Raw genomic sequence first — 14,317 nt, 5'->3', positions numbered from 1 at the left:
TGCTGCAGACAGTGAAAATAAACAATGGAATCAGAGCTGCTGTGTGTAGCAAACTAGAGTTGATTTCTAAATGATCCCGAGTATGTTTTTCCTGCAATATATTCTGTGAAAAAAATTTAAATAGCATCATGTTTCTGCATATCGGTTAACACCCTACCTATACATATCTGTGATGGGCCAACATCCAGGGATAATCTGAGCTTCCTCATTATCCACCGGGCCTTTAGTGTAAACTGTTTGCTGGCATATAAGCATAACAACTTTATAATGTGATATATGTGTTGCCTGGACATCAAAAAATACATTTAAAACCACAAAAAAAAACTAATGAAAAAAATTAAACAATTCATACAAGTTTCTAAAAACCTTCAAAAACAAGCTGTGAGCGCAACACTGACATGCAAGGTTAAAGCATGATCTCTGAAAAAAGCTGACTGCTGAGATGGAAAACAATGACGGCAGCATGAGTTAAAGTCTCAGCTTGGTAAAACAAAACAAAACAATGAGCTGAAAGATGCTGTAAAGCTGAGGAGAAGAGCAGTAAGTCAATAGATCATCTCAAGTTTATCATAGAAGAAATCATGTGATCCTTTTTCTCAGTCAAAATTTGGTTCTATAATGAATAAATAAATAGAACGCCAACCTGGAATTCATGGCACTTGGTCATTTGAAGCCCCTCATCCAAAATTATTCATTGTGTAATGGAACATTTGGCCTCACCACCAAAACTTTAGAGGCTAATGGAGTTATCTCCAGCACCAAACAACCTGTCAGCATCCATCACTGCCAAGTACTCTCATCGCCCGACCAACTTACAGCAGCAGAGTCTGAGAGCTGCCCTGTGAGGGAGCATGAAAAGCTGCTCTTAACCCCCACAGTCAGAGCTCTTCTCTCCATCCTGCTTAGTGGGCAGTTAGCGGCGGACACCACGCTCCACACAGCAGCTCCTCAGACGGAAGAGAAAAGAAACAGAGGGGAGGAGACATTATCTGGTGAGACGCACAATGTCCAAAACAACACAAAGCGCTGGGGGGGTTTCCCACAGAGTTTAGAGCGGCCGGTGAGGAGGGAGGTGGCGAGGGCAGGGCAGGGTCCTTGGGACAAAGAGTAGAGGTCATCTGAGGCTCGGTGCCTCGGGCAAGAATTCAAGAGGAGACTTTCCAATCTGAGAATAATTTCACATCAGGTTGCTGCGTATTGTCATTAATAGTACCATGTTGTATTTATAACATCAGGAATAATTCTCAGTCTTCACTTAAACAAGCAAAAAAATTAATAGAACATTTATTTCTACTTTAACTTTTCTTTTAGCTTCGTTTATATGAGATCAGCCAATCGTGGGACGTTAGCCAACACCAGTAGCTATTATGTGGGCAGGTGTCTATTAGCTCCTCTCTCTCAGCCTATGAGAGGGCGACACACATCCTCCATGATACGATGACCTAAACATCTCCAGAACACAAATAAGCCATTTTGCACACTCAAATCGTGAACCTTGCTTACAAACAAGGGTCAATGTTCACCCCTCAGTGCACTCAGACCCCTGGATGGAGGCTAAATTGGTGTTGCTGACCAAATTAGGAACAGCTGACCTGATGTGAGTGTTAAGTGAACGGGGAGATGTCACCAGAACGGTAATCTTTTAGCATACTTCTACACTGCCCTTTGTTTTGCGCATCCCTATTGGAGGATAACAAGAGGCTATAAGCTCCTTATCATCACATTACAATTATGGAGGATGAATCAGGAACTATGGCCCTCTGGACCCTGCTCTCAAAAAGCTATCCTTGTTTTGTGTCCAGCTCCCCAGATGGAGAGGTTTTATTATGCATGCATGCAGCTCTTCATTGTATATTCACTGCAAAACTTAGCAGTTTGTTGGTGCCAAACAATTGAAATACCTCCCACACTCCAACTTCCAGCAGCAAAGGTACTTTCTGAAGAGGCCATTGTTTCACATTGAAAAGACATGATAGGACGTGCTTGAGTATGTTTCACAAATAATGGTTTGATAAAACATAACTAAGCACCATCATCATCCGTGTGATATTTTTGGAATGCAATGCCATCAAGCCCATTCCCTGTCGATTCATGGTCCCAGATTTTCAGAAAAAAAATCCTCGACTTGCTTAAATTCCAACCGCCTGCCATCTGTAATGTTAATAAGTTCTTCATAGATTTTGGTCCACATGCTCCGCAGCTCTTTCTTTCCCAAACATGGTGGTGGGGGCTTCCTAATGAAAGGACAAAGAATAACCACCAGCCAAGCCAAGTTTTTACAACCTGGCAACCCAGAAGTTGTTGTCAAGTTTTCTACTCTCTTAGATCATTGATAAAAAAATGATTAAACATTCATGAAGTCTTTAGTCACAGCATTTTAAACCTTTTAACAGTGAGATCAAGTCACTGTTGTTTATATGAAAGCATCAGACACTGAGCTAAAGTGATTTCCAAAAGAGAAATAAGATTATTGGTACAAATTTACCTGATTAATTCAAATATTAAAGACAAAACCCTACAATATTAAAGAGAGAAATCTAACAATCATGTGCCAGTGGAGAAGAGCATCCTTCCAACATGGAAAGATCTCCAGCAGAACCAGGTTCAGGAGGGCTAGTCGTCTGCCTCAACCAGCCAGGGTGAGTTAAGAAAGTAAGCTAACAATAAACAAAAGAATATTCAACATTGGGAAGCATTTGTGGGGCAGAAATATGAAGCCTTGAAACCAGAAATACCTGCAGACAAAGAACAAACTACAGGTTAAAGAAGACACACCGTTAATAATATTAAATAGACACTTATACATGCAAGGAGGGAGTGAAAAGTACAACAGAAAACTCTTTAGGAGTACCACACCACATAAATACCGTAAGTGGTGCCTTCCTATGGATTTAAAAGTCATGAATTTCAAAGGAGAAAAATGAGAATAATTCATAAACTCTCTGCAGTGACATAGTTTTGTAACAGTTGTAACACGTTTCATTCATCAGCTGCTCTCACCTGACCTGGTAATGTAAAATCACATTCATGCCGGTGTACAGTGCAGCGTTTACAGTCTGACACTCTGCAGATGTGTTAATACCAAAAGCATTTCACTACTTGTCGGTGTCAACTGTAATGCACTGAATCACCACGTCAAATTCCTCACATGCGAAAACCTGCTTGGCAAGAAACCTGATTCTGACTCTTATTCAGATACGATCAAGAAGCTCCTTCCACCATCAGATGCCATTTCTACTGCTAAAGCTGAACTCACTACAGTAAAAACTCGGCAACGTCCCTCCAGAAAAGCTCAGTGGACCAAGAAACACAGAGAATCACATGATCAGACCAAATGTCAGCAACAGGTTGCAGCTCAGCTGGAATATTTTAAACCATAACAGTGGCGATAACTCCAAAATCTCACCCAATACAGAGCTTTTATCACCTCATGGTCTGCCAGTGAAAAAGCAGCTGGCTACAAGTAGCTTACAATGGAAGCTGGTCTTATGAAGCTGATGCTCAACACAAGTTGCTGATGGGATGCGCAACTTATCAAAGCTCTGCTGTCTTGAACTGTTTTGAGCGTTCCAATGAAGATATGAAACATCAACCACCATCTGTTTTTGTTTCTCTATTTCTACAGCAATCTACTGTTCCATTCTGTCTGAAAAGTATTAGAAAGCGGTATTCTTGCTATGAGTTCTTTGTGCTATAGCAACAATGAAGCTGGCAACTCTTAGCTAGTTTGTGACTTTGTGTCTCATAGTAGGATTATAGCATAAGAAAATGGACAAATCCACAAAAATAACTGTATTTTGAGTTAATAATAATTTACTTCTCCATTTAAACTCTCCTGAAGCCCCGCGTGAAGGTTTTAGTCTTGCCAGGCCAAAATATTTACTCTGTTTTGGTTTACCCACATTACTGGACGTCTCCTGTGAAGGGACACCTGCAGTGACAGTGTATCTTTACAGTCCTCTTCATACGCCTTCATGGACATATGGCCAAGAAAACAACACCCCCGTCCAAGATTTAACACAACATCCCCTTTGAAGATGTGACCACCTGTGATGTAGCACCAGAGTTGCCCCGTTTTAACAGTCACTCCAAAACTAATAAATCTTCCACTTCCAGTGTTATCATGTCACACTGATCCTAAATTCACCCCCGGAAGCAACACTTCCACCACTGTGCTGGTGACTTTTTCAAAAACAACCAGCTAAATCAAAAAGGGATGAATTGGAGTGAAGGCACAAAGAGTATTGTTCATTCACTATTGATATCGAGTGCATAATCTATTCATTAGCCTTGATGTGAACCACCGCCGACTACTTCGACCCCCATCAAGCACCATAACAACCGTAGCAACAATACGGAGGCGATTCAGCCGCAGCGGTGGAGGCGGCGGAGGTTTCCGGTGTGTGTCAGAGGGAGACAGCCTCTACAAGCAGGGAACCTGTCACTGTTGCCACTGGGATTGTGAGGAGAGGCCATCAATCATGGAGCACGGCGAAGGGGTAGGTCCTACCCGGCTTCATGTTTACAATTCTCTGCTTTTATGGTGTTTGGGAAAATGCCGCATCAAAGCAGGGTTTCAATCGGGCGGGGCAGCGATAGGGATGAGAAACAATCAGGCTAAACGTGCAAAGAGGTGACAGACACCAGCAAACTGCAGAATTCCCTCATGAGTGGCCATCATGTGTTGAAGCTGCCACAACCCCTCCATCTTCTCCGTCACATATATGTAGGTAACCTGTCAGCACTTCACAGCTCTTCTTATCTGAAGAGCACAGCCTGTCCTGAAGAGTTTTCAAACAGCCTTTAAGACCGGGACCTTTGGGAGCGGCCAACAATAAGCCTTCTTTAGCACAGTGAAAGTGACAGCATGGTCCTCCCCCCTCCCAGCCATTAAAGCTCTTCCTGGATAAACAAGGGGAAGGCCCTTTATGAAGATGGAGAGGGTCACAAAGAGAGGAGCCATTGAGCCACTGAGGGGCCCGTCTTTGTTTTTGTCTTTCTGAGGGTCTTCTCAAAGGATGCTCTGATAGGAGGGGGAGCTCTGTTTTTGTCTTTTAGTCCTCCTTACTGCCAGTCTTCTCTCAGCTGTGCCAAAACAGAGATGTAAACTTAATTGGTTGCATCATTCATGGAATCTTAACATCATTTGGAGTGGCATGAGAAAACATCTGATTTCGCATTTTTAATGCAGAAATTCTGAATCAAATGAGGTTGTTAATATTTGCTTTTTGATAGGTTGCCACATACGAACAACATGAGCGCAGAATATTGCAGTGACTCCAGAAACGGAGTGCTACATGTGTCTCTGTTAAATTTCATGAATATCAAATCAGAAACAAGTAAATGGTCGTGGGCTGTGTGAGTGTTTGCCTCTGGAGGTGCCACTGTTTGCTGCTGTCAAAGAGAGGCCCTGTCTTTTGGTGATGGGCTGCCAGGTCAGTTGATGGGTTGCCAGATTTAGGGCAACATGCTGTTGGAGCTGCGTTGTCTTAGGGGTGTGAATGAGGGGCACCTGTGACCTCTGGCCACGCTCTGCTGACGGCCTGCTGTGTGAGCACCACGCTCAGGACACACGCTGGGACTGTCAGCCTTCAACTGTCCACTAAATGGGCAGCGATTGGACCAACTCTGCTGGACCGACGCCGAGGAGATATATTTAAAGACTGCTTTGTCAAGAAGGTAGAATTGCCAAATAAGATGCTATAATCTTTACTCCATTGGCAATTTATACAGTCAGGATGCCTCAAGAAGTAAAAACATACACCAAATCCTGGAGAAAAACCAGGATCTTATCTAGACCTCATTTAACCCTGTCTGTAGGTTCACAAACACGCCTGATCTATTTCAGCACGAGTTCCCATCTGGCAGCAGCACAGGGGGAGCTGCGCGTGTCCACACATCCTAACCCACCCGCCTCCCCGAGCTGGCAGCACGCCTTCGGGCTCAACGCGACCTCTCAGGTTCCCCACGTCATTACAGAGATATTTATTTCCCGCCAGAAACCAGACTTTCCTTTCGCTGCAAATGCTATGATCAAGTGTGGACACAGCACACAGGAAAGGGTGGCTATATTTAGATGGCTGTTTTCCACAGGTCTGAGATGAAGTCAGAGTTTCACAGTTGAACAGGTTCGCCTGCCCCGAAACGAAGGGACTCTGCTGAATTCATCGTAATGTGTGACATAAAAGTCACTGAAATGACCAAAGCGGCAAATTAACTGCAAACACCATAAAAACATTTTATTCATCTTAGAAAATACAGTGCATCTCAAGAGCTTTTCAAAGATTTTCTTGGCCCGTGGAGGCAAATGAACTGTGCCGTATCAAAAACAGGAAATTAGAGCAAGCAGAGAGGCCAAAAATATCTCTTAAAAAGTCCTTACAAAAAAAACACAAACGTGTCTAAACATCCAGTAGATTCTGAAAAACATTTACAAAATGTACAAAAATATGCTTTATTGTGTGATAGTCCCTTTCATGCCATCAAAATCACAGCTTCTACCACGGCCTCCACACAGAGTCCGAGGTGACGGCAGGTGCGACAGGTGACACGTGGTGTTGTGCAGTCAGAGGAGCCAGAGCTGCGCTGGGAACCAGAAAGGCGAACTGTCCGTTGGGCGTCGGAAGGACCTGGAAGCCCCCGTAGAGCTTCATCGCGTCGGGGGGGATGTGCACGGGGGAGGCGCTTCTGCAGGGCATCTGTGAGGGTGAGGGAGCTGGGACCTGGGTGCCGGTCTGTCCGAGTCCTAAAGCGCCCAGATGAGGTGCGTAGAAGTTGACGGCGTTGATCTGGGTGACGCAGGCCGCCAGGTGGCTGAGCAGGCGAGTCCTCACCTCGGCGTCCACACCTTCACACGTGGACAGGAAACGAGTGACTTCTCCTACACACTCACTGAAGCCGGCTCTGTATTTACCCAGGACGGATGGGTCTGTGTTCACTGCAGCTGGAGGAGAAGAAATACATGAGTACACAAGAAGGTGAACACTTAGACAACAGTGAACACTTCTATTAATGTCAAGGATGATGTTAGTGATGCTTTTCAGGGATGTGAAATCAATACTGAGGGGCAAACACATGGCTAGCAGTGGGCTGTAAATCTTGCAGAATGTGGGAACATGTTCACCACCTAAAGTTCGACTTAGAGAGTTACTGCATGCACATCAACATACACCAGACACGCTACATGCAGATCAGCATGCACCAGACATGCTACATACCAGACATCTGAAGGCGCTGCAGGTTCCTGAGGTGTTTCACAGTCATCTCAAGGATGTCAGCCTTCTCCAGTTTGGAGTGTCTGGAGGTCTAAATATGGGGAAAAGTGACAATTTAGGTTTGAATTTGTATTTTTAGATGCATATATCAATTTTTTTTATTTATATTCATGCATCTGCTTACATCTTTCTTCAGTGCTTCCAGGATGAGGGTCTTCAGCTGACCCAAACTCTCATTGATGCGCGCACGTCTGCGTTTCTCCATAATTGGTTTGGAGGACTTGAGGAAGAAATAAACGTGCAGTTGAGATTATTGACAAGATTAAACAGTATGTAGTGGATGCATTGTTTGATTTAAAAGTCTCACGTGTGTCTTACCTTCCTGCTCTCCGTCAGGGTCCGAGGTTTTTCCGGCGTGGAGTGTCCACTGGCCGGGGTGGCAGCCACCGCCGCTGGAGATGTTCTCTCTAAAGTTCCTGCGGGCATTTTGAGGTCGAACCGGAGCAGATGAGCAGCAAAGAGTCGCCGCAGAGTCCCGCCTTCTCCTGGCACAGCTCGAACCGATGACAAACGTCAGGAGTGACTTCTGTCCGCTCGCCAGCCCGACGCACAGTGCGCTCCTGTTTCAGCGCCTCCGCCGGTATTTATACAGCCGCTGCCTGCACGCGAGCGGCTCGTGTGCGGGTGCCCGATCCGTCCAATGAGCGCGCAGGACGCGGTGCCGGGCTCGTGCGACCGGCGGCTCCCATTGGCTGCCTGTCAGGATGCTGAGAGACTGTTTCACTAAAAGACAACTTTAAACATGTGGAAGCTGTGATCAGGAGGCTCATATGAGGAAACCTGCTGCTGGCTGAGGGAAGTGAAGCCCATTAATGTGAAATAAATGCGATATATTATCTGAAAAATTAAAAAAAAAAAAAAACTTGCCTGTATTTAAGCTCAGTACACTGAGGTACAGAGGCTAAGATGCAGACACACATAATAAACTGGAATAACACTAAAAACGTAAGGGGGCAAATTTAGAAAAAACATTAGTTAACGTATTTAAGTTTTAAAAACAAGTGGTGATATTTTTGCTTTATTGATTTCTCTATTTAAGCACTCATTTCCATATTTTTGTCTATTTAATACACAGTTTGTTCATTTTTAATCATTTCTTTTCTGTTTTTAGAATATTTGACTTCTATTTCTATCTCTGTCCATCTCCATTTAAAAAAACCCAGATGTTTTTAAAAAAATATTTATCTGTCTTATCTGGTGTTTCCTCATTGCATGAGCAATAGAGAACCGGGTTTCACTTTCTCTTCAAACCCTGTGTTTTACAGTTTAGTTTATAATAACTGTGTTGTTTGTACTGTTTTATTGCATTTTCACTTCTGCTGTCTGTAAAGCACTTTGTGTTGTATTTTATCTGTATGAAAAGTGATATATAAATAAAGTCTGATTGATTACATCAGAAGTAAAAATGCAATCAAAAATCTGAACTGTCCTGAGGATAAAAAATTACCCCAGCTTTACTTTTCTCTGCAGGTTCTTCCAGCACAGTGAGCAAAACATGATTTTCTAAGAGTAATCCGATCATTTCAGCATGCATGATAAGAACCGATTCCTTTATAACTATCACCAGTGATAAATCCTAATGCAGAAATATAAATAGTGTCTAAGGCTTGAGAGTTGTAGGTGATGCATGCATGTAGAAAATATTGCCATAATTCAGTAGTGTTTTCTTTAAAGTTCCCTCATTAAGACATATTTTTGTGTTTTCTTGGTTAGCTTTTCTAATTAAAAGGTTTAAAACGGTGCACTTTGTAAATGAGTCTTGAAGGGCTTCTACAGTAGATTGTACATTAAATGAACTACAGTACAACATTGTGTCATCAGCATAAAGACACATATTACAACTGGAAACAGAGGAGACAACATTGTCCATACGAACAGAAGAAGCCCTAGAATTGAGCCTTTTGGCACACCCTTTTCAATTTACACAAGTTCTGATTCAGCATTTCTGATAAACTCCGTCCATGAGGTAGATCTGCAACTTTTACAAAAGCATTTTCATTAAAACTGCACTCAAACAGCTTAAAGCCAAATCCACTCATCTTTTGCAGCTTGCTCAGTGTATATGTATCGGTTTACAAATTTCTTGTTAACTGAACTTTGAACGTCTAATATTTTTTTGTTCAGACCACTTTACAACTTCAAAACATCACTTCTCATAACATGAGTCATTTTGACTTTAAATATAGAGAAAAAAGAATAAACACCTGAGAAATCATTCATTAATTTTTCACACTGTAAAAATTTATTTATTTTTTTTACAGTTTTTCAAGTTAAAGCTTTTCTGTGATTTTACTAGAGATTATCAAATTAAATTAATCTAATTATTTCTCATTTTTCAATCCTTAATACACATATTTTTTCTTTCAAACAATAGCAAATATTATTAATACAACATTGTTAGCTGTAACATTTTTGAAATTTTGCAGAACAAATTATCATTTGTAAGAATACAGATTTTTGATGCAAAAAATTGTACAGTTTTGGCCTGTTCCTGCATTCTTCTTTTACAGTTTTACTAGTTATGATCTGTAATTTAACAGAACAGGTGAACTCTTATAATTTTAAATATACTTTTATTTACTTTACAGTGTAAGAAATTAAACCAGTTTATATGAAGACTTCTCAGTATGCGTTACTAGAGAATTAAAACTTCTCAAAAATTTACTTTGTTGTTTGAGAATAAAAGAGGTAATGGAAATTTGCTGTGAGTCTTTAACACGTTAAATCAAATTATGGTGGTGTCTTCTCAGAATAATCAAAATTATTGTAACCATAACAAAGACTAGTATTAAATTCAGTATCTACATCTGTGGACTTGTATTCTGTCCTGATGTTGCCAGGATCAGCCTCACCAATCATCTTTGTACCCACTCTAATCAACAAATGGCTTCAATAACTGAGACTGAGTTCTTACTGTTAATCTGAGAATCTTCTGTGGTCTGTCTGTAACCCCAGCCAAATTAAATATCTTAAGTTTATTGAACTTGTTTTCTAAGTTCTGCTAATTTAATTCACACTTCATAAAATTACTTTGAGCTAGCGGCAGTCAACTAATGCAACAGGAGAACTTACATTATTAGGCTAAATGAATTTGAAATCATCCACAGTGTAATTTATATCAAATTCATTTGTCCTTTGTTGTAGTTTTTTGTTTCTGCTATTTTTTTATGGTTTCAGTTTCGATTTGTGGCCTCGGTTCAACTAATTTAAAACATCCCTCTGGTGTGTGCACTATGTGACTGACATTTTATATTCATGAGTGAATTATCATTTACTCATAACACAAAATGTTAAACTATTCATTCTCTGATCACTGGGAACTGTATCTCTGTACAATAAACTGACAAATGGAATTACATAAAAAATAGTGAATTTTTGAATAATGAAACAACCCATGAAACACAGACTGGTTATGTGTATACTGTATGCCATCAGTCTCACATTTCTCTAACAAACCTAAAGTGCCAACTTGACATGGCTAAGAGAACTTCATGGATATCCTATTGATCTAACCTTCTAATCAAAAATACTTTGGGGCTAATATAGAACATTTTTCTTTGATTGTTCTACCAGGTTTTTTCCTCTGTAAGTGTTGCATTTATTGACAGGATGGACTGTGAGAAATTAAGCTTTTTTTTTTCTTGTACAATTCAGGAAGAAAACTTAAAGTGAGAGACTGTTTTTTTTTATTTTCTGACAGTGATTCATATCAAATAAAGAACATGATGTTCATCTTTGTTTGAACTGTATTGTGTTCTTGTTTTCTCTCTTTTACTCTTTTAAAAACTCTCTTTCAGGTGTGAGTTGTTTAAAATACTAAAGACAGGCTGTGATTTTCATTGTTAATCTGACAATAAAATAAAACCTTTTGTGCCTTTCTCAGACAATCTTCATTTTCTGGTTTCTATATTAGAAATCTTATGAATTATTTCAGAACAATCATGTCCAGTATCTATGCGATGATCCGTTTAAATCTCACCATCAGCGGCACGCTGCTGGTTTCACTGATGTATTTACTGAGAGACATCTCTGTCTGCTTCAGGTTTATCCTCAGTCGCCTTGATCCTCCCTGATAGACCTCAAACAGTCTTTGTAAAGCTCCTAAACCCTCAGAGGTGAAATGACCCCAGAAGCAGGTCAGTGTTCACCATCTACGGCTTCCTCTCTGTGTGAGCAGGAGAACCTTCAAGCACCGCTGGCTCCTTGACCTGAGTCAACACTAAAGCAAGCTAAGTGAAGTCACCCTAAACATTCAGCCAAAATGAGATCGACCTGGGTTTTTTTTCTGTATTGAAGTCATGGCTGGAATATGGCGACTATTCTTACTGATAATAGAAAATAAAGACGATGATTTCCTTGTTATCTTTGAGGCTGAATTCACAAGACCAAAAACTAAAACTTTCTAACATTTTTCCAAGTGAAGCAGTGAACAGAATAAGAATTGATGCTGTTTTGTCTACGCTCACATATATTAAACGAATAGAATAACCAGCTAAAACACACTGAAATGAAAACCTTCTGTTTCCATCTAATGTACAGAAACGGATCGCGCTACGTGCTCATTTAATCTTGCAGCTGATGCTTTTACAGGATGCTGCTTGTATCGGCCTGAGTTTGTACGTTCAGCAGCGGATGAGAAAAGAGGCCGTGCAGCAATAAATTATGTCCTATCAGTTGTGTTTTCAGTGAGCCTGCTGCTCTGCCACAAACGGCCCTTTATTGTGCAGATGGTGATGCAGAGATGAGGTTTATAGCACAGTCCTGATCTGTATCAGTGTGGGAACTCTGGGATGGAGACTGCAGAAAGCACAGAGAGGATGAGGAAGTATTTAAGGTTCAAGATATGATAGAAAAATGCAAGTTCATGGAAACAGAGCTGGGATGACATGAGCAGTTCTTGGTTTTGATTTGGGGGGTATTGACCAAATTCTGATACATATTCAAAAAATAAAACTTTAAAGAACAATAGAAGTCTTTGTGGAATCATATAGAGAGTAAACAAAGCTTCAACGAGACAGACTAATATTTAGTGTCAGACATCAAGTGTTTTCCAGTAAAACAAATTATTATTAGAACTGCAAATTAACTCGACAAGTTTAGATATTGGCAACCTGTATGACCTTGTTCTGTTATTGATGGTGTGATTTAATCTGAATAATTTACATCCACGAGGGATTAAAACGCTACAAAAAGTGGAAAAACCATTACTTTACCTGACAATCGTACATCTTATCTTGATCTTACAGTGTTATTGATTATGAAGAATAATGTAACTACTGTAATAATGTAGCTAAGACATAAATTATTATTATGGAATTTCACCAAACTAAAGTGAATTTTAAGGCTCAGACTCTGCAGTATAAGTAATAATAAAGATTCACTTGATGAAACATGAATTTGATTAAATCTGGAAAAAACATTGACTGTGAAATAAAAAAGGTTTAACATGTAAAAGAATAAAATGAAAGTATTGCTCTTCAAAGTCTATAAAGCGAACCTGTGTAATGGTCACAGCCTTATTGAGGGGAAGAGGATTTCACTCTTTCTTACATAAAGGAGGCAATCCATGAAAAGAATCCGTACAAGCACCATCTAAAATCTTTAAAGAATATGTTTGCTTGAGGCGTTCTAACTATGTAATCCCTTCAGTTTCCTCATATTGTTATAAAAGTAGCTGAAAACAAATTGATGTAAAATCCTAAAAGCCTTTGTTTCACTGAATGTGACATTTGGGAAGCTGTAGGACTGATGGTAAGTCCAGCTACCATTGTTTTAACATATCGATATACAATCAGCAGGAATGAAAGTCTTCACAAACATCCAGGAAGCTTACATTTCTATCTGGATATAGTTCCAACATTTATCTTTGTAAGAACATCAGCTGTTGTTTTTGTCAACCAAGTCACTGATTTTGAAGCTGCTGACAGTCTTTCCTGTCCTTCCTTTGCTTAAACGTCACTCTAGGCAAGACAGAATCAGTCTTAACCTTACTTTTTAGATAGTTAGGTCCTTATTTTTTTCAACTCATGAAGAAGCTCTTTCTTTTATTTACAAGAGACACCCAGAAAACAGAAGACAGTTGAGTGCTGTCATGTCATTAGCATAAAGTCATTTTTATATTATAATCAGATCAGGCTTTGTCCCTGCATTTTATTATATTAAACGCTATTTTCCAGCTCATGTGAGGGAGAAAAAATAACAAAATCTCAAGTAAGAATGGCTAAATTGTGATAAATCCCTTTGCAGGTCTGAGCTTCTACACTTTGAGCGTTTCCAGCTGCCTCATTTCTCTCCATCTTCACCTGGTCTGACAGCAGCTTCCTCCTCCAGCCAGCCACCACCAACCACGCAGGCAGTGAAATGACCATCCTCATCATCAAATGCTGCAAAGATTCCCTTTCAACTGCTGGTATGAAAACATCTCGGGCCAAGAGGGGAGGGCGCAGACAGAAGGGATCACTTAAACATCTCATCCAGCGCTCCGCTCGCTCTCCGTCCCTCCTTCGGCCTTTGAATTCCCCCTTAAAGAGGGAAGGGGGGCCCTTCCCTTAGCAACTCCCAGCCCCCGGCTCTGCCCGCCTTTTGTCCCCCTCCCCAACAGCAGTTTCTGCTCCAGAAGCCTTAGACAAGGCCTCCATTAATTGCGGGCCTGTGTGGAATACACGTGGGACAATGGGCCCAACAGAGTGTCCGGCCCCCAGACAAGGCTGGAAACAAGTGGTACAGGAATCCAGCAGAATAGATTCGTCCTGGCTGATGTCACTGAATACATTTACCTACCTCAGAGCGCATTCACTCCGCGCTTTGTTTTATTTGGACAAAAAAAGACGGGGTAGGGGGGAGGTAGCGCTATCAATGGAGAAGAGGAGCTGGGAGTGGGGGGGCCCCGGGATGGGAAATAACTGGTTGTCATGGTGATGCGCTGAATCAAAAATATGGTCGAATTTAGCAGAGGCAGAGATGTAAAAAGGGTAGAGGGCATTAGATTAAACCCTGCGTGAGATAAGAGAAGGCTGAAAACAGAGGTTTAGTTTTTTTAGTGC

The 14,317-nt window shown here is 41.0% G+C and overlaps 1 protein-coding gene across 1 annotated transcript; it reads right to left on the bottom strand.

Moving 5' to 3' along the window:
- Nucleotides 1-6,218: 6,218 nt before the first annotated feature.
- On the bottom strand, nucleotides 6,219-9,448 carry LOC110964851 (transcription factor HES-1-B-like). Its single transcript, XM_022213693.2, has 4 exons — nucleotides 7,593-9,448; nucleotides 7,399-7,494; nucleotides 7,218-7,305; nucleotides 6,219-6,943 (listed from the first exon to the last, which is right to left on the bottom strand). Exons 1-4 carry the CDS (start codon nucleotides 7,698-7,700, stop codon nucleotides 6,498-6,500), a joined length of 738 nt encoding a protein of 245 aa, XP_022069385.2. The 5' UTR covers nucleotides 7,701-9,448; the 3' UTR covers nucleotides 6,219-6,497.
- Between the last annotated feature and the right edge of the window lie 4,869 nt (nucleotides 9,449-14,317).

This window comes from Acanthochromis polyacanthus, chromosome 9, assembly GCF_021347895.1.
Source record: "Acanthochromis polyacanthus isolate Apoly-LR-REF ecotype Palm Island chromosome 9, KAUST_Apoly_ChrSc, whole genome shotgun sequence".
Taxonomy (NCBI): domain Eukaryota; kingdom Metazoa; phylum Chordata; class Actinopteri; family Pomacentridae; genus Acanthochromis; species Acanthochromis polyacanthus.
The sequence above is the reverse complement of the archived record's forward strand: the minus strand, read 5'-3'. Positions and strand labels throughout refer to the sequence as shown.